The sequence below is a fragment of the Balaenoptera acutorostrata genome, chromosome 12 (genome assembly GCF_949987535.1).
Source record: "Balaenoptera acutorostrata chromosome 12, mBalAcu1.1, whole genome shotgun sequence".
Taxonomy (NCBI): Eukaryota; Metazoa; Chordata; class Mammalia; order Artiodactyla; family Balaenopteridae; genus Balaenoptera; species Balaenoptera acutorostrata.
The window spans coordinates 93,666,160-93,687,328 of NC_080075.1; the positions used below are offsets into that span (position 1 = coordinate 93,666,160).

The window sequence follows — 21,169 nt, forward strand, 5'->3', positions numbered from 1 at the left end:
CCACCTGGCCTCATCCGAGCCCACAGGCTGCACCGGGTCCTAGCCTCCTCTTGCTGTGGCTGTAGGACCAGCCATAGTGCCTGCCCCGAAGAACCTTAAACAAGTGTTTGTTTAATAAATAAACCTACCATCAGCTGTTCACCTCAGACCTCCACGTTTTTCTCACACTAGCTCGGTTGACTCTGTCTCCCTGGATTTAGAGTCTTTTAACTTCAGGGTAGTTCTATGTTCTAGAACATACACTGTGCTAGTTTTATCCCAGGGTTAGCCAGTTGGGAGCTTTACAAAGTTTCTAGGGTGCGTTTTTACCAATCCCGTCTCTCTTTCTGACTTAGCTGTGCTTCTGATGGGTGGCCTGTGTCCCTTTCCCCCTGACTGCAAGTCTGCAGGGCTGCCGAGTGGCCCAGTGTTCACTTGTCCAAGGTGGCCATGGTGGGCAGAAAGGCCTCCTGAGATGGGAATCCTGTGTCCAGCAGGGTCTTGGCCACTGAGAGGAAAAGGCTTTTCTGAGTGAAATCAAGTTGGCCGTCAAGTTGGCCGTCAATGACCACTGCATCGTTTTATCTTTCTCTTTATATATATATATATATATATAGAGAGAGAGAGAGAGAGAGAGAGAGAGAGTAGTGTGTATTTGTTAATCCCGAACTCCCAATTTATCCCTCCCACCCACCTTTTCGCCTTTGGTAACCATAAGTTTGTTTTCTACGTCTGTGGGTCTGTTTCTGTTTTGTAAATAAGTTCGTTTGTATCATTTTTAAGATTCCACATATAAGTGACATCATATGATATTTGTCTTTCTCTGCCTGACTTACTTCACTTAGTATGATCATCCCTAGTTGTTGTATAGCACAGAGAACTATATCCCATGTCCTGGGATAAACCATGATGGAAATCCAAAGGAAAACTTTCCATTCTTGGGGAAAATAAAAGTGGTGAGCTCCTGGGATTTTCGACTGTAAGGAAATAGAAATGGAAGTGAAATGTGGGTCTTAGCAGTGTGTGTTGTTGGCACCTTCACGTGATCTGGAGGACTGTGGTGACAGCTTATTTCACAGGGAAGTCGAGTTTTCTCAGCCACAGCTTTCCCTGAGCGGAGGCTGTGTTCCTTGTCAGATGGAACAAGTCCGACCCATCTCTGGAAACTAGTGACATGTTTTATTGGTATCACAACTATAGGATCATTATAAAATCACACAAAGTCGCAATATTGTGCAGGAAATATTCATTTCTTAAGAAAATAATTTAGATTTCAGCACTCAACAGAAGCACTGTTCAGCTGCTGTGCACGTATTTTCTGGCAATACTCTGACTGTCTATAAACACCGGATCCACCGAGGCCACCCTCGCTGCTATGAAGGCGTGGATGCAGTGCAGGACAGCCGTCAGATCCTGAAACTCCAGTTCCTGCGAGAAAAAACAGCACGTACTTACATATTATAAATGTCAGAAAAACACACGGCAGAAAATGTAACAGATTCTATGTTCTTAGAACCGCAAGGAAGTTGCTCAAGTACAAACACACATGAACTAAGAAAGGTGGCTGTAACATGAACACACTGGTCCTCTGGGTGTTTTTCACCGATATCCTGACAATTGGGTTTAATTCTTGATTTTCTTGTAACTAACATAGGTTAGCACTCAGGTCCTCTGTTCGGCATCCTGACTGCATCTGTGCTGGGTTTTCAGTCACCTGACCAGCAGCATCAGGTCAGGACTTCGGCCTCCACTGAAGCCTGTCAGAGCTCTCACACGGCAGGGCTCACCGTGTTCCCAATTTAGCAGAATGAATCGTGCTAGACCCTGCGTGTGTGCACGTGCGCCTGTGCACATGTGTGAACGTATGTTTACACATGTGCCGCTGTACTTAGGTGCCCATGTGTGTACACTCTGCATGCATGTGTGCCTGTGTGCATGCATGCACACGTGTGTTGTAAGTGTTCGTGCACATGGATGTGTGTGTCCGCGTGCTCGGCAGGTCAGAGAGCTGCTAGCTAGAGCCTCTGTGGAGCTAGAGGCTGGGGCACACAGCCAGCAAGTTCTGTCTCATGTCCTGTGAGTTTCGCCCACTGAACCCTGTCACCTGGTTACTTTCCTCTGCAATTTATTTGTCCCAATGACCTCGATTTTTATAAAGTCTTTTAACATTTCATGGTGGCTGAAACAACTGATTTTAAATATGATCTACAGCTTGGCATAATTATCAAATTTTAAGTGTTTTAATACCTTGATCTTTTCCTTAATTAGCTAAACCTCTCAGGAAGCCATGAGGGTCTATACTGGGCTCGTCAAACTATGAAGACTGAGGTCACCCAAACTTGAGAAAACATTTCTTCTTTTATGATCCTTACTCTCAGGAATGTTCCATCTATCACAAGGGTGACACTTGCAATGAACGTGTAAGTGTTAACATTGCCCAGATGCCCTCAATACATCTCCTCATGCAGAAATCACATTTCCTTATGGCACTACCCCTATTTCCATCTTGCTGCGCAAACCACAGACATGTGTCAAAAACTGTCTGTGAGATGACAGACAGCCCTTCCGAGGAGCGGTAGCCCTCCTGGGCTTTTAGTTTTCCCTAATTGTCATCGAATGGCCCAGTGCACGAGGGGGAAATTTTAAAGTCTGTAACCGTTTAAGAGACCAGTTTCCACTCAGCTGTAGCAATTCAGACACAGACTGTATTTCAAAGGGAGCCTTAACTACTGTCATTCCCAAAGAATTCAACATGGAAGCTGATCAAAGCTATACTTGAAAGAGAGGATTGTTAAATAAATGAACGAGTCTCTAGAATAAGTGAATACACGCTGTAATTTCCCTTAGAAAATGCCCCAAACGAGTATAACTGAATGTGACAATTAGCAGGGATAATCACGCACAGAACACAGTTTACCATGTGTTATTCTACAGGGAACTCAGATCGGGGCCCAGCCGCTGAGCGTGGACACAGGTCCACTGCGGGGATCGGATACGGGTCTCCCGTTCGTGGACTCTGCGGCCCGGGCAGTGCTCTGCCGGGGCCTCTGAGCTGCAGCGTTTGCTGATGGCTGTGGTATTTGTAAATACTCCCCACGGACTGATGACAGGCTGGCAAAGTTCCTGAAACTCCACCGAGTGGCTCCCCATGGGGTGTGACCCACACGGCCCAGGACGGAGCCGGGCCCGGCGGAGGGGACAGTGGTTCCCTGCACGGCCAGCGCAGGAGGCCGTGGAGGGAAAACATGGCTTCCGGTACAACGTCGGTACCCAGCCAACGCCGGTCCTCTTCAAGCCATCTGTTAATAGAGCATCAAAGGTCAGCCTCAAAGGTCAAAAGTGAAGCAGGACACCCTGAGTAAGGCGCCAAGTTCATTTTCCAGAGGTGGAAATGGAAGTTTTAGGGTTTTAGGTAACTTCTGCGAGGTGACAGGCTGACTAGTCACAGAACTGGCACCGAAATCCAGGACAAACTTTGGTCCAATGGGCCCTCGCCGTTTCCTGACAAAACATCCAGAAGAAACCTAGTGCACTAGCTCTTACACCGAGCGGTCCTGAGGCGTCAGCACATCCGGGGAGCGTCCTGGAAAAGCAGATTCTCAGGCCGCATCCCCCTTGGTGCCTGCTGGTCTGTGTGCCCCTCGGAGACGGAGGCTCTGCGGAGGGGATGTCGTCCTGCAGGAGCTCAGGGAGCAGGGCGGCACCTCACACACCTCACAGAGGCACCCGGGCCTCCTCCACCCTGGAGGAGAGCCGTCCAGTGGGCGCGGCTGGGGCCCGAGAGCGGGTGGAGGGGAGGGGATGGCTGGGGGCTGAGCTGCCCTGGAGGCATCCAGCAGGCATGCAGCGGGTGGAGCTGGGCAGGGAGAAGGGTTCAAGTGCAAGGTGAAGCAGCAATCGCTGACGTAGAAGCTGCAGCAAGCTATCCAGGAGATCCAGAGAAGGTAATTCATAGCGCGGCTACACTGAACCACTGATCTTCCATGTAGACAGAACCGCCTTGCATTGGAAGTACTGCCACCTAGGACTCGCATAGCTGGAGAGGAGAAGTCAGTTCCTGGCTTCGAAGCTTCAAAGGACAGGCTGACTCTCTTGGTGGAAGAAACATTCACATGTTGAGGTCTGGGGAAGTCGTTCTGGCTTCTGCGTGAGTTAACGTAAACTTTATGCCGACTTGAACAATCTGTTTTGTGTCATATTAAACATATATTGTGATGCCAGCGCTTCTCTCCTGGGCTGGTTGTGGGGATGAGGCAGTCGTGCTTACAAAGGACTGAGCACAGTGGCGGCTTGTAACGTAACGGGTGCGATAAAAGATCCCCCCACCCACCGGGCCGTGGTGAAGCCCCGACAGCCCAGGAAGGCTCGGAGGGAGGGGTGGGTCCCCAGGCAGGTGTCGTAACCAAGACGAGCCTTGCACAGAGACCCTTGGACACAGCAAACCTTTGACCGATGTTTTCCAAGCAAATGTCTACGGGAAGCACAACGTCCAGGAAGAAAGCTGAGAAGCGGAGTCAAAGGCCAGCAGGTGAGAAACGGCGAGGCGGCCGGGTGATGCTGGGCTCTAACCTGGACGCAGGCGGGATGCGGCTGGTGCACCTTCCCTGTCCCCACGCGGACGAGGGGCACCTTACTGACCGACCGTGCAGGGGACCTGGGAAGAAGGAAGGAGGGAAGAAAGGGAGGGAGGAAGGGTAAAGGAGAGCAAAGAAAGGAAAGCTCTGTTCGGTTCCAGCTTCCCGGAGAACAGATTAAGGACAATTTCAGACCCATATTTGGAAGGGGCTGCACTCGCGTGTCCCCTGTTCTGTCGAGGTCCCGCTTCACTCCCCCTTCAGGAGGAACCTGGCCTTGTCTCCCTCCACCATCTCTCCACAATCCGACACCGCCACGGTTACTTGCTGAAGCCGGCAGCGGCGTGATGTACCCCTGCTCAGCCCCCGCCGTCCACGTCTGACCGTCTGAGCGACTCATGACGCCGAGGAATAGTTTCCAGTGGAGTTTATCCTCCCGGATCATCACAGAGTGAAAAACACCCGCCTCTGTTCCTCCTGAAGACATAATTCTTCTTCATCACGCAGTGTGCTGCCTTCAAGGACCAGAGTCTGCCCCGTGGATTCTCAACTGGGCTCGCCAGAAACCTCCGTGTGCAGAGGTCTGTAGTCGTCAGGGATTTTCACGATAATTGGAACAATTTTCTCCTTGGAAACTGATAAAAATTTTTGTGAGTGTATCTGGTAGTTCTTTCAATACTAACTTGCTCTTTCTTTCTTCGTTAATTTATTCATTTAAAACACATCTACTAAGTGCTGAAGATAAAAAGCTAAAGAAAAGCTGCCCTTGACGGCTCAGTCTAGAGGCAGAAATGAAATCATAGAGAAATGCGTAAAATACAAACAACGGGCATAGGAAAGGGGTCGGGGGTAGAAGGGCACCGTCCCTCCCTGCAGTGGACCCCAAATTCAGTCCTTGTGACTTAACTATAATTCGCTTATAACCTATTAAGCAGATCAGTAGGCAAGTAAATCCTTAATTCCAGAAAGCTTGTTTATGCTACACTCTTTTTTTAGGAGAAAGATGTAGAAAACATGAAAACAAATACTTTCTTTAAAAAAGACTGCAACCCCAAAGCTCCAGCCATTGGCGTCACTACGGGGTCCGCCCAAGTCCCGGAACTGCATGACGTTTTTGTAAATAATGGATAGAAAAAATAACTTCCCCTCTGTGCTCCCAGAGCCCCAGAATCCTCCCTCGGATTCCAGCACAACTCGGCGTTTTCTCTTTACGCCATTCCTGAGGCAGCGATCTGGTTAAACATCCCAGCAAGATTCTCAATAAACGCTCAAAGGTTAACTGCTCCCCGACTACCACTCCCATAACTAAAAGCTCAGTTAATAGGAACAGTTTTCTCCGAAACTCTTGGTTCACTGATGACATCACGCTGCTCTCCCTTCCACTGGCCATAGCCTTGGTTCCTATTCAGAATTCAGGGTCCGGCTCTTGGTTTAAATCCAGCGGTAGCTACAGGTGCTCTCACGGGTTCTAGATTCCTGACTGGCGTTTCCAACCTTCCCTCTGTCTCACAAGCTGTAATAAACGCAGAACATCAGCCTGAAGCTGTTTCTTCAAACCGCCGCCCGTGTTTATTGGAGGCTCTCCATGTGCATGTTTCCTGGTCCGTGTGACAGCGTGGAAACTACTTTTGTCTCCAGTTTTATCCCCACTTGCAAGGCCCCGAGAGGGGCCTGAGCAAGGGGTCCCTGGTCCTTGTGTTACCTGCTGAGGCCCTGGACCCCCTCTGCCCTACTCTCTCGCACCCCACGGCCCCAGAGGGGAGGCACAGGGGGGCTGCCGGAGGTCCTGGGATCTGGGGGGAGGGTTCATGTGGACATGGGTTCAGTTTGGGTCTCCTGGGAGGTTTGATGTGTCTCACACTCATTTCTGTGTCTAGTTAGCGTATCGCATTTGCAATTTTGTATTTTTTTTCATAAAGAGACACCTGCAGACCGTTTAAGCTTCAATTCTGCAAATCCTGTATCTGCCCCTGTGGCCTCCACAACTTTCTAGGACTTTCTCTTTTCCTGAAAATGGAAACTGAAGCTGCCTAAACCGAGGGCCACAAAGAAGCCGAGTCTGCTTCAATACGCATGCCCCAAAGTTTATGTCATCTGTTTCAAACTGTCTGGTTTAGATCATCCAATGCCTCTACTCCCTTTATCAACACAGATAGCCAACCAAGAGTTGACTAAACATTAAAAAATAAAAATAAATACTTTAAAATCGAATGAAACAGGAGTCCCTGTGAAAAGGGAATCCAGGTATCATGTGAGCGTGTCCTGGGACATCAGGTGCTCTGGCGAAGCCCCTGGAACCCGTGAGCACAGGATCCCAAGGCGCACTGGGGGGCTGGCTTCCTAAGCGTCCCCCCGGTTCACACGGACGGCACCGGACCTGAGCCTGGAAGGGGTCCCGGGGCCCCTCCCGGCCGCAGTCCCTAGGGCGAAGGGCAAATCAGTGCATCAGCAGAGGAGGAACTGCTGCGCTAGCCGCATCCATGCAGATCAAGTACCCAACACACGGTACAATCACTTCCGGCCTCCCTCCCTCTCCCCGCTCTCCTCTGACCCCGCTCTGCTGGTGGCAATGTCCACTGGACTCCGCTCAGGGCGGCGTGACTGAGCGCGGCCGCCTCTCCATCACAGCCCAGGGACCCGTGGCCCTGCCAGCATCACTGCCCCACTGGCTGCCCTGTGGTACCCCTCCAGACCCAAAAGCCTGGACAGCGGTTACGGTCTGATTTTGATTGTATCCACTCCCTACGTACAAGAATGTCAAGCGTTTCTGCACAATCTCAGTTGTACTTAAACAGTAGATGTGGTGCATTATCTCATTAACCGCAGTGAAGAGATGTTAAAAATTGACACAATATTCGGATATAACAATGTCACATGAGATGTGTCCCTCTGATGAATTTCATCAAAAAATGCATGCAAAGTGCTGACAATCAGTTTCCAAACAATATGTGTCTGTAGGTTTTGCGTTTTTGTTTTCTCTTTCTTTTGGTTTTGTGTATGGAACTTATCCTTCAGTTTGTCTTTAGTTTATATTAAAACTGGGTTGTTGACAACACAGTTATACATAAAGTATGGAAAAAATCAAGTTGCTGATAGTAAAATGACAGCTCAATGCAATGAATTTGTAAGCTATGTCAAGATCCTTTGAATTAACATAGTTTGTTCCTAATACCACAGACAATCCATCACTTAATGCAGTTTGTAAAACTCTTCCTTTGAATATTGACTTCCCCTGTATTTTTAAATATTGTTTTCCTGCTAATACTGACTAAGCAAATTGTGATTTTTCAGTGGAATCAAACAATGTTTCGATGATTACAATTTTAGGATATTAAAGCCTCTAACAGGAGACCTACTGTGGGCTCTTGTGACATCCTTGCTGATTTCTGAGGCGCATTCACACTCCAATTCCGATTGCTTTCCCTAGGCCGGTGCAATGGCATGCCCACCCTCGGACACTCGGGCTTACTCGGGTGGGGCTGGGCTCAGGTGGATGAGTTCCTACCTTCATCTCAATCTGCTTGGTGTCCGGATTCTGAAACAGCAGCTTCACCCGAGCTTTCCCATCATCTGAAGATCCTTTCAGCTGAGAGAATTTAAATCTCCAGAGCACATTCTGTAAAGGAAGGCAATTATCTAGTGGTTTAGACACAAGAGCTCACTTCTTTAATTAACATCTGCCAATATGTTAAATAATCTATTTAAATAAATGCAGATATTTTCTCGGATATCTTATGTACACTGAGCACGTGGTGACTTAGAATCTCCACCTTCTCTTTCCGAGTCTAAGAGGCTGACCCCCTCAAGCCACCAGACTTCCTGGGTGTCCCTCCTGTCAAGGTTCAAGGAGTCTGTCCTGGTGCCCGAGCGCCCAGGCCCCCATGGTCTCCTCTTCAATCCCATGCTACCCACACCGCCTTTCTCCTGGGTTTTCCTTGTGTTTAAAAGCATCATAAGCGCTTTGCTCCCTTTTCTTCTTGTAAAACTTTAAAAAATCCACTCCAAGGCCCAGGTCTTGCTACATAGAGTATATGAGACACGGTCAGCAGTGCAGAGAAAATGAAAACCTTTCTCCCGCCCCCTCCCCAGGTTAAGTTCAAATCGCTCAATGTTGGTTTCTTCTGAACCAAGCTGAAAAACGTAGGTGCTATTACCTCTTAATACTAGTGCAACAATTGCTTAATGTTTGCTAAGGTACTTTAGAGATGATGTGTACTCTATAAACGCTTACTCTTCAATTAAAAAAAATGGCTGCAGCAAATAAGACTTAATGGCTGACTTTTATAAAAGATAGTCTTTAATTATAGACTCTTTATGATAATAAATCTTTATCTTCCCAGAAAAAATCCCAATAGAGAACAGCAATTATTTTTTAGCAAGCTATAAGTTTGAATTAAAAGCATTTATTTTGAAATAATGAACATACGTTTCTCTAAGTATCACAAAAGGCCAAGAGGCTGGGACGCGGGGAGAATTTCAGAGGCGCCGTTACCCCATCGGCTCCTTGGCCCATCTATTCACACCCGCACTGGCCTCGAGGCTCCTGCCACATCGTTCTCTTATATTGAATCTTGCAGCCGAACAGAGGCTCTGCAGCTCATGGTCAAGTGCCCCCACGCATGTTCCTTCTCGATGCTGAGAAGTTGGAACCCCGTGGGGTCTCGGGGAACAGTGACTCCAGTGCGTCCACTTTCACGGTCAGTCACTGGGGTCCATGCTGCCCGCTCCCCACTCGGGCACCAGGGCCCTTTCAGCTCGGAATCACTGCACCCACCCAGAATGAGGGCGCTCGGGGGCCGCTTCCATCACCCCTGCGGTAGCTCCAGGAGGGTTGCCGGTCCACTGAGATAAGCCAGAGGAGCGAACCACAGCCACAGCCCGGCCGGGAGGGCCCAGCACCAGCGATGAGACCGGCGGCGGTGGCGGGGAGAGCTCTCGGGCCGCCTGCAACGCCCCCTCCCGCAGCTCCCATCTCCCAGGGCATCACCCCGGCTCGCCCTTGGAGGGCAGGGAAAGACAGCTGTGATTTCAGCCGCTAAGATTTTGTGAAAACGGCCCAAATCTCAGCTGCCTTTAAAAGCACCCACCCTCCAGCTGTCCTGCCAGGAACTGTAATCATGAGGGCATGAGGGCATCCAGAGGAGCCGGAGGCATCTGGTGTCATGGTTTTGCGAAATTCCTCACCAAACAAGCAAGACCCGGCCTGCCCTGAGAACATCACCTGGCGTTTGCTCACATTTGCTTATGAGGAAGAAGAGCTCAGCAGTCGTAAGATTCTAGGAATAACCTACCTAATTATCATTTACATAGCATCACAAATGGCTGTTAAAAAAAAAAAAAAGGCAAGATCAGCATAGGACTTAGAAATATGGCAGCAAACGCCAGAAAGCAGCTAAAACTGTTGCAGGAGGGTACTCTGGGGAGTGAGTGTGACAAGGGACAGTTCAGAGGACTGCTTTTCCGTTATACGTCTGTTAGTACTAATAAGCCTTTTTAAACTTTGCACATGTATAACTTCGATTAAGGTAAAAATTAATAATGTTCATTCTAATCATGAGAAAAGCATCAGGCGAATCCCAATAGAGGGGCATTCTACAAAATATTGAATACCTAACCCGTGCTCTTGAGAATTGTCAAGATCATCAGATACAAGGAAGTGTGAGAAACTGTCACAGCCAAGAGGACCCAGAGACATGGCCACTAAATGTTATGTGGAATCCTGGATGGGATGCTGGAAGAGAAGCAGGGCATGAGGTAAAAACTAAGGAAATCTGAATAAAGTATGGACTTTCATTCATGATAATTTGTCAATATTGGTTCATTAATAGTTACAAATGTACCATACTAATGTAATTTGTTAATAATAAAGGAAACAAGGGGCAGGATATATTGGAAAAAAAATTAGTATAGACAAAAAAGTGCAGAAATCCCTCTGTGAAAGCCCTGCTTATCGTTTAAAGAATCCACAGTGGTCCTTACAATGAAGTCCTTTAGCTGCATCATCGTTATCTGTTTGGTACATTATTTTTACACTGAAACTGTCCTGCAAAGTGATATGTGGGAAATGCAGCTTGTGAGACGTACACACACAGCTCCCTTGTTAAAAATCATGCACTCATGTCACATGGTGGCCCATTTGGGGTGAGGTAAGATGTCCTAAACGTGGGAGCGGGAGGACAGCCTTCGGGGGCGGCCTTCTTCCCTTCCCACAATCAGGAATCTTCAAGTCACTGATGGTGGCCTCTTTGAACTCCTTCTGAACTTCTAAGTACCTATAAACGGTAATTTTTATTTAAAGAAAGAACTTTCCATTGCCATTATGGATGACATTTCTGCACATTTTATCTACAGGTGGTTCCAGGTAACAGTCTAACTTGAGGACTCTGAGCTTTTCTGCACGACTGGACTTTCCAGGCCAGAACCTGACACGCTGTCCGCTCACAGCTCAGAGATGCCGCCTTGACTGACCGCTAAGCCCAGCAATGCCCGGACTGGCTCAGCAGCCTCGGGATGCGTTTGGAGGGGCCCTGGGTCTCCCCGCCAGCGCCTGAAGGCTGGAGGGAACCCTGATCTCTAGGACTCAATCTTGGAAGACAGAAAATGTCTTTCCAGCATTTCAGTAATTAAAGAACAGTTTTACAGTTAAGCAAGTGTTACAGGAAACGTGCTAACGTTCATGTTTTATTTTTATGACTGAAGGAGGTTAATGATAACCTTCCTTTGTAGCAAATTTGAATTATTTTAATTATTATTACACACTGATAGTGGACAACTGACATAAATTGATAATAAATTGATAATTATTAAAACATTCAAACACTCTATGACATAAATCGCAGCAAGATCCTTTTTGACCCACCACCTAGAGAAATGGAAATAAAAACACAAATAAACAAATGGGACCTAATGAAACTTAAAAGCTTTTGCACAGCAAAGGAAACCATAAACAAGACCAAAAGACAACCCTCAGAATGGGAGAAAATATTTGCAAATGAAGCAACTGACAAAGGATTAATCTCCAAGATTTACAAGCAGCTCATGCAGCTCAATAACAAAAAAACAAACAACCCAATTCAAAAATGGGCAGAAGACCTAAACAGACATTTCTCCAAAGAAGATATACAGATGGCCAACAGACACAAAAGAATGCTCAACATCCTTAATCATTAGAGAAATGCAAATCAAAACTACAATGAGGTATCATCTCACACTGGTCAGAATGGCCATCATCAAAAAATCTAGAAACAATAAATGCTGGAGAGGGTGTGGAGAAAAGGGAACACTCTTGCACTGTTGGTGGGAATGTAAATTGATACAGCCACTATGGAGAACAGTATGGAGGTTCCTTAAAAAACTAAAAATAGAACTACCATACGACCCAGCAATCCCACTACTGGGCATATACCCTGAGAAAACCATAATTCAAAAAGAGTCATGTACCAAAATGTTCATTGCAGCTCTGTTTACAATAGCCAGGATATGGAAGCAACCTAAGTGTCCATCGACAGATGAATGGATAAAGAAGGTGTGGCACATATATACAATGGAATATTACTCAGCCATAAAAAGAAATGAAATGGAGGTATTTGTAGTGAGGTGGATGGAGTTAGAGTCTGTCATACAGAGTGAAGTAAGTCAGAAACAGAAAAACAAATACAGTATGCTAACACATATATATGGAATCTAAGGAAAAAAAAAAAAAAAGGACATGAAGAACCTAGGGGCAAGACGGGAATAAAGACACAGACCTACTAGAGAATGGACTTGAGGACATGGGGAGGGGGAAGGGTAAGCTGGGACGAAGTGAGAGAGTGTCATGGACATATATACACTACCAAATGTAAAATAGATAGCTAGTGGGAAGCAGCGGCATAGCACAGGGAGATCAGCTCGGTGCTTTGTGACCACCTAGAGGGGTGGGATAGGGAGGGTGGGAGGGAGGGAGACGCAAGAGGGAAGAGATATGGGAACATATGTATATGTATAACTGATTCACTTTGTTTTAAAGCAGAAACTAACACACCATTGTAAAGCAATTATACTTCAATAAAGATGTTAAAAAAAAAAAATTCAACAAATAACCCAACTAGCAGTGGTCTGATCTAATGGTGTAATGTGGTATAGGAGTGCTAATTATCTTGTGAAAATAAGCGTGATAAATCGCAATCTAAATATTTTGGGGCCCCCAAATTTTTCCATAATGACTTACATAAAGGGCATATGGAGAATACCTCATTTTCATAATGTTCATAATTATTTCATATTCAGTAATTATTTAATTATTTTCATAATTATTTCACATCAATCTAGAAATATTGAAATCCTATTAGTACTGGACTTGCAAATGTCATCCTACATTAAAAGATTGAAGATACATCAAATGAAGTAAAATTATAACTATTTTATATACTTACAACCTACTGGTATACTCTTCACTGTTAGGTAGAGAAAGCGTTTTTTTCAAAATTAATTCAAATATTGTAAGTTCTGAAAATAAAATTTCAAAAGGAATCCATGAAAAAAAAAAAAAAAAGGAATCCATGAAACAAGCCTCTGGAATAATTTTCTTTTTTCTTTGTCATTTTTTGGTTTCATTTTCCATTACTGTCTACTGTTTATTGTGTAAATAAACGTATAAGTATTAGGCCAGAACTTCTTGAAATAAAGAAGAAATCACAAGAAAAACGTGGAGTCAAGAGCTCACCTTCAAAGGGAAACAGGTCAGGAGAGGGTTCTGGCGTCTGAACCAGAGGGTCAGAGGAGCAAAAAGAAGGCTTAATCGGAACTTTAAAAAACGTGACTGAACAAGAGTGGACTGGACGTGAGTGGGTGAGGGCTCCGCCGAGGGCGGCAGGAACGCAGAGCCTGCGGTGCCTGAAACCTGCGGCCGCGAGCGCCAGGCGTGGCTCAGCCCCGACGTGCCCGCCGCAACAGCCGCAGCTGCCCACGCCTCCCGCAAGCCCAGTGGCTGGCGAGGCCGCTCCGTGTCCAGCAGGGGCGCCGCGGGGCAGCGGTGTGTTGAGCAGAGCGAGGCGGTCAGGGCCATCGATAAACTATTTCAACTAGGAGAGCTCAGCTGAGTGACGCGGTTCGGTTACCAGGACATTTAACACGACGGCCCGGCTGGGCACAGCGGTAAGAAACACAGTGTACCTGTTGCAAGTCTTATTCGATGAGCGTGAGGGCGAAGTGGGGAAACGTGCGGGATTCAGGGCTGAGGAAGAGTCTCCCAAGGGCCCCGGGCCTGGACCTGCCTGCCCGCTGCTGGGAAACAGCGGGACATGCAGAGGGCGAGGCCCTAAAGGGAGAAAGACCCGGGGCAGCAGGGAGGCAGGGAAGCTCAGTGGGCAGGTAGGAGAGAGGGTGTGGGCGTCACGGGCCACCCGTGGGCTTCCCAGAACCCCCAGCGGCTCCAGGGGAGCCATAGCGACCCGTGCAGACCTAACCCGGCTGCACAGGCTGCAGGCCTGTGGGACGTGGGCCTTCAGGGAAGCGGCTTCCCGTCCTCGGCGCCGTGCCGGCGGGGTCTTCTGCTGGCGCCTTGGGGACATCAGCGTTCTGGGCCTCGGGGTCCCCTGACGGGAGAGTGCCAGGCGCTCGCTTCCGACCTCCCACAGTCACTCACACCCCCTCCCCGGCCTGGCCTGGCCCCGACAGAGTGAGACCGCACAGCGGGGACCCCGCGGGAGACACGGTGACCCCGGCCGGCTCACTGGGCGCCGGGTGTTATGCAAACCGTGACCAAAGAACCAGACCTGCCGGCCGGGAACCACGTGCCCACGGAAAAGCTGACAAGGAGTGGCGGCTTTGCTCCTGGTCTGAGCAGGCGAGGCCCTGGCTGCCGGCCTGCACAGAGCGCGGACCAGCCAGCGAATGGGCACCTGCTTCAGAAACGCACTCTGAAGGCGAACTCTGGAAAGTCGCGGTTTAGATGTCCTGACACACAGGATTCCTTGAACCACAAAGCAAGAAACAGACGTTATAAATCAGGGTTGCTGGTTAACAGCTGTGTTCAGGGCTTCTCCCTTCTCTGGGGGAGGTGCTTTGTCACTTCCCTGTCTCCGAGGACACATGGAAGGAGGTCGTGCATGTCTGACTAAAGGCCAAACAGCATGAACGGCGAGTCATGGAGCCTGAGCTGGTGGGAACCGTGGGTGGACCAGGCATGTGGGAGGATGCCCGCACGGGGTCGGGAGCCTTGGTCCCCTCTGTGACCTGGATGTCGCATGGCAGACAGGAGAGCCTTCTCAACTCCAGTCTTATGCCAGCAGACCTCTTGTCATTATAAACAGTCTGTGGACCCCTACTGGGGAAACATGGTAACCATCTTCCTGGGAGGAAGGAAAGTGACAAGAGCACAGTGGGTTTCCGGCCCAGAATTCTGTGAAGGGTGTGGGCTCCTACCCAGAACGGGGTTCCCTGCTGGCTCTGCGGGGCCGCCCCATGCACTGCGGATGTTTGACCTCATCGCTCACCCTCCCCACTAGATGCTGGTAGCAACTTCCTTCCAAGCCGTGACATTTCGGTGTCCCTGGCAGGTCTCACTCCTCTTCCCATCACACTGGTGCTCTCCCCTTACCTCTGTTCCTAATTAGCAGACAGTGGATTTTAAAAAATATCGAAGGACAAAATACTGGCTTCATGTTTGCAACAAAATTCTCAGCACTTTTGTGGGTGGGTGAACACCCAGACCCCTTCGAGAGGCTGATGGGAGTGGGTCTCGTTTCCCATCCCTCACGCTGGTTGTTTAATGTCCAGTGAAACTGAAATCCCGTCATGGCTCACAGGTGTGGAATCAGCACCTGGTCAGCTCCACCAGGTGTGGGGCGTCGACCCCCCAACCAAACTGCCCAGGTGTTAGGTCCGGCAGGGGTGAGGGGTCTCCCCAAAGCGCTCAGTCAGTGCGGAGGGTCCTCCCCCTGAGCGGGACAGCCCCGCCGACCTCCCCCTCCCCACCCCAGACCCCAGGGCACCTGCCCACGGGCACCATGTGGTGTGGTGTCAGCCCTGCCCGGCTCTGGGGCTTGTGAGATCCTGGGACCCTGAGCTTTCAGAGAGAAGGTCCACCACGAAGGATAACTTGCACAGGACACGAGACTGTCGGGGCTGGTGATGGCTGAGATGCACACAGGCGTTAATGGCCCTGAAATGTAACAAAATGCACCGCTGATGGGCGCCTATCCCCAGATGCTTGGTCCTTACCTTTGTTTTGCTGTCAAAGCAGGTGAATCCCAGAGCGAAATCCACTGTGAAGCACAGAGTGTCTCCTTGCCAACTGCACATGTACGTTTTGGACTAGAAAAAAGCATTAATTGTGAGAAAACATTCTTTAATAATGAGGTTTAACATTAATCAGGTAGTTACAATACTTTCCCCAGTCAAAACCTATTTTTTTTTTAACGTGTTAACGTGTAAACCACCTGGAGGGAACCTGGAGGCCCGAGGTCACACGAAACCTGGGACACGGCTCACAAGGGCAGCGTCCCTAGCTTTTGGTCTGTCAGCAAATTGTAGAAGTTGGACCATCGGCACGGGCGTCACTCTAACTAGAAATAAACCAGCAGAGCACACAGAGCTCCATTCGCCGAAGCCTCTTTGAAACACATCCCAGATCAGTAAATCCCTGTTGTGACTCATTCCAGAAGGACCATCCCTGTTACACAGATGGGGGGTATTGTTTTGCTCCTGCAAATTGCCTCGGGACAGGCCAGGCTGGAAGTGTGTCCAGGAGAACCTAGACCCGGCTGTTCTTGGGAAACAGTCTGAGGAGGAGTTTGATGTAAAACGAGAACAAAGGACAGAAAAACGGCAGCAGCGACATCACCAAAACCCAAACCAAGGACCGAGGACCCCTCACAGGTGGCAGATTGCTGTGAGGGGCCAGCATACCCCGCTCTGGGGCTGGTTCAGGTAGGGCGGCCTCAGCTGTCACGTGAACTTCTGTGGGCCCAAACCAAACTCCACGGGCCACCTGGTTTCCAGGGACCAGCGCTGTGAGGACGTGAGCACATGCAGGCACATACACACATGTGCACACACATGCACACAGGCCGCGGGCGCACGTCCACACTTCCAGCGACGTTGGGCAAAAGCACAGAAACGCAAAGGCCTGTCCTCTACTGTCTGGGCACCGCTCTTAATATCAGGTGTGACTGCAGGAAGGTGAGCCCTGAGGTCCTGGGAGCACAGTAGTTACAACCCTGAGGTTAACCTGCAGGTAAACCGCTCCACTCAGCGGGAACCTCACCATCGGTCTGGACAGGAAAACGCGGCAGTGCCCCGTCACCTGAACCCGCAGGCTTGTGACTTGCTGACTCTGGGAGTGTCAGTCACTGTGTCTTTTCAGCCCTGCCCTTGGTCTCCTCTGTGGGGACTCTGATGACACAGGGGCTTCATGCCCCGTCCCTCCCTTTACTCCCTGAACCTCGCCTCCAGTGATCCAGCTTTTCGTCCTGAAGCTTCCCTGCGTCTGCTCTGTACCTCGCTGCCTTGATCTCTCTGCTGAGACCTTCCAGTCTCCATCTGTTTCTCTGTGTTGGCTCTTGTTTTGGAAGCACGGTTATCAGGGCTTCTGGAAAGCGCCCGTGGATGCTTTCTAATCCCCCATGGTCTTCACGTTGGCTTCTGTGGTCGTCCTCGTTCATTCCGGATCCTCCAGGTTCTTGGCAGGAGCAGTGACTGTCGATCGACACCTGGCTGTTTCTGAATTTCGAGACCCTTCATCTGTTCTAAACCCTCTGTTGCACCCGACTTGCTCTGACGCGTCTTCCTCAGGGGAGGGGCCGCCCTGTAGCCGGTTCCCCGCTCGGCCTCTGGAGACGCAGGGTTCCCTCTCCTGCCGGGCAGCGATGGGCATCGGGCACGTGGTCGCCACGGACAGCCCGGGGGCGTGCCCGACTCGGCCCCCCAACAGCACTGGCAGGTCTGGGGGCCTCGTCCAGCCCGGCGCATGGGGGAGGATCAGGTCACACTGGAGGAGGGAGGCCCCGACCCAAGCTGACCGGGGTCCTTGCAGGACGGCGGCGGCAGAGCGAGTGCCGGGGGCCACCCAGCATCGCCGAGCGCACGCGTCCCCGTGAAGATGCGCGCTCACGTGACCTCAGCGCCGCACGCCGTCCAGGACGCGGGGACTGATGTCCCGGCAGCCCGGCCCCTCCCGACAGGCACACGCGGCGGGAAGGGGGCAGGAGAAGGTCATGCCCTGCAACGGTGGGACCCGGGTTTCTGTTCATGAAGGTGGATCAGAACAAGCCACCCCCCTCAGGGGAGGCACGGAGGGAGAAGCTAGAGGCGGCTTTGATTCCCCGGAGCTGCCGCTTGAGGCTCCGCGCTGGGCAGGGACCCGGTGCTGGTGTCACGCGAGGGCTGCGTCTCGGGAGCCCCGGGAGGGCCGTGTCCTGCCCCGCGTCTGGGGCGAGTGCCCATCGCCTTGTGTGCCCTGCACCTGGGCTCGGAGCGGGAAGGCCGGGGCACGTCCCCTTCACTCCCGCCCCCGTGAGCTCAGCCCTCTCCGGACGTGAGGCTCTGTTACCAGCGACACTCTCCGAAGGCCGTGCTTTTCTGAGAAACGTGATCTGTCTGCAGACCCCGGGCCGGGCAGGTGTGCGTCCTGCCGCGCCTTCCCTCCGAGCGGGGCTCCCACACCGCAGGGCGTCCAGGGAGGGCTCTTCGGGCCGGTCGGTGGGTGTCTGAACAGCGCAGGGGGTTCAGGAACCAGGGGCCGCCCCGGAAGATGGGCAGGTGGTCCGTGCGGGTGGGCTGCTTGCACTTCGTCCCCTAAACAAAGGGGTGACGGTGGCCCCAGCACGCTCGGGTTCTGTGAAGGTCAGGTGATCAGTACCTGCGTAGCTCACAGCAGTGCTTGGTAAGCGTGAGCGCCAGACGGGTGAGCGAAGGCTTCCGTGGGCGCTACTCTGCCAAATTCTAAGCTGGGTGAACAGACCCTAACGCGGGGGTGGGTGACGGCAGGCACCACCAGGCTCACTCGGGAGAAGCTGAAGGTGAGCTCGCCTCCCCCGGCAGGGGACCGTGCCGTCTGCAAGTTCTACTTCCGGAGACGTTTCCTCCTGTCATGACACTTCGGGGGCACGTTTTCCATGTCCTTATATAAGGCCTTTGGGGAAAGTTAAAACTAAGGAGTACTTGAGGCAGGAAGATGGGTAACTTATTGAAGAGGACATCTCCTTTTAAAAGAGTCTCTCTCCCCATATAAATCTCTGCACCCTTTGGGGAAATGATGCTGGGAAGTTGATGTTATCCAGGTAAATGGAGAGCGGAATCCTCGGTGCCCAGGTGCTGTGCTGGCCCAGGACACACTGACCTGCTGTGTGTGGCATCCGTCCCTCTGATGCCTGGGCCGTTAACCTGAGAGGAGCCTGGGCCAGACCCACCTGCTGATCTTGGCGAGTCTCCAGGGAGGCTGGAGCTCACCTGGGGACGGGGAAGGTGGCCGCAGCCTCTTTGGGAGCGCGTTTGACCACAAGAGCACTGGCGCTGGTGAGTGCCATTGTGGAGCCTTCCCTGTAGCCTATTGGTGCCAGGACCCAGCTCCACCCACCAGCCAGTCGGCACCAGTCCTGGGACCCTCCAGGCTGAGCAGCCAATCCTGTGGGGACCCAGGCCCACCCACCAGAAAGCCAGCACCAGCACTGGGTCCCGCCAAGGCACCTGGCACCACAAGCAGGCCTGGACCAGCCCTGGGCACCCCCAGGCCCTACACCTAGTTGCATGGGGACACAGACCCACCATCGGCCTCCAGCAACCTCCACACGAGGCAGGGCGTGGCAGCCAACCGGGCCGGGGACCTGCCCAGCCTGTGACTGTGCCCACAGCAGTCCGCCAACCACCCCACACACAGAGGCACCACTAGAGCACGCAGCTCTGATGACCAGAGCGGAGTGTGCTGCCAGGACCCTCAGGATGTGTCCTACATGAGGCCACGCCTCCAAGACTGGGAAAAGTCACTGACCTACCCAATACACACAAGTAAACACGAGAAGCAGGCACAATGAGGCAAGGAAGCAAGATGTTCCAAATGAAGGAATAAGATAAACCCAAGAATTAGAACTAAGCAAAGTGGAGATAAGCAATCTGCCTGATAAAGATCTCAAGGGAATGATCATAAAGACGCTGAGAGAACTCGGGAGGAGAACGGACACAGTGAGGAGTTTGACAAAGAGTTAGAAAATATGCACAGAAGAGCCAAACAGAGCTGAAGAACACAAAACAAATAAAAAATACACGACAAGGAACCAACAGTAGACTCAATGATACAGAGGAACAGACCAGTGAACTGCAAGACAGAACAGTGGAAATCACCCAAGCTGAACAGAAAAAAGAACTTTAAAAAATGAGGACAGTTTAAGAGACCTCTGGGACAACACCAAGTGTATTAACATTCACATGGTAAGGGTCTCAGGGGGAGAAGAGAGAGAGAGAAAAGGGCTCAGAACGTAACTGGAGAAATAGTAGCTGAAAACTTCCCTAACCTGGGAAAGGAAACAGACATCCCAAGTCCAGGAAGCACAGAGTCTCAAACAGGATCAATCCAAAGAGGGCCACCACCAAACACACTGTAATTAAAATGGCAAACATTAAAGTTAGGGAATATTAAAAGCAGTGAGAGAAAAGCAACAAATAACACAGAAGAGAATCCCCAGAAGACTGTCAGCTGATTTCTCAGCAGAAACTCTGCAGGCCAGAAGGTAGTGGCATGATATATTTAAAGTGATGAAAGGGAAACACCTATGACCAAGAACATTCTACCCAGCAAGGCACTCGTTCAGCTTTGATGGAGAAATCAAAAGCTTTACAGACAAGCAAAAACTAAAACGGTTCAGCACCACCAAACCACTTAACAAGAAATGTTAAAGGGATTTCACTAAGTGGAGAAGAAAAGACCACACCAGAAACATGAAAATTATGAAAGGAAAAATCTCCCTGGTAAAGGCAAACATACAGTAAAGACAGTAGATCAACTATTATAAAGCTAGTAGGAAGATTTTTAAAAGGTAGTACAATCATCTATATCAATAGTAAGTACTTAAGGGATACACAAAACAAAAGAATGTAAAATATGATGTCAAAAACATTAAACATAGCAGGATGGAGTAAAAATGCAGGGTTGATAGAATGCATTCAACTTAAGAGATCATCAATTTAAAATAACACACACACTCACACACACTCACCCTCACACACACATACACACTCTCTCTCACACTGACACACACACTGACACACACACACTCACACTCTCTCACAACACACACTACACTACACACATACACTCTCACACCACACAACACACACAGACACACACTACACAACACACACTACACAACACACGCTCACACACACACATACGCGCACACACACTCACATACACACTCACACACAGTCTCACACAACACACACACACAACACACACTCACACAGTCACACACTCATACACACAGACACTACACAACACACATTCACATAAACATACTCTCACACACAGACTCACACACTCTCACACACACAAACTCTCACAGACACACACACACTCACACTCGCACGCACACACATATATATGTTGATATATACATAAACTTCATGGTAACCAAAACCCAAAA

At 50.1% G+C, this 21,169-nt stretch overlaps 1 protein-coding gene across 3 annotated transcripts in view; it reads right to left on the reverse strand.

Annotated features, from left to right (window-relative positions):
- Positions 1-1,242: 1,242 nt before the first annotated feature.
- The window catches only part of SNTG2 (syntrophin gamma 2), a 205,310-nt gene continuing 185,383 nt past the window's right edge, over positions 1,243-21,169 (reverse strand). For all 3 annotated transcript variants that reach the window (XM_057557764.1, XM_057557763.1, XM_057557762.1), the window contains 3 exons: positions 15,756-15,848; positions 8,059-8,169; positions 1,243-1,407 (listed from right to left, as the gene is read on the reverse strand). In XM_057557764.1, coding sequence (XP_057413747.1) covers positions 1,276-1,407; positions 8,059-8,169; positions 15,756-15,848 — 336 coding nt within the window. In that variant the 3' untranslated portion in view covers positions 1,243-1,275. The remainder of the gene's footprint in view (positions 1,408-8,058; positions 8,170-15,755; positions 15,849-21,169) is intronic.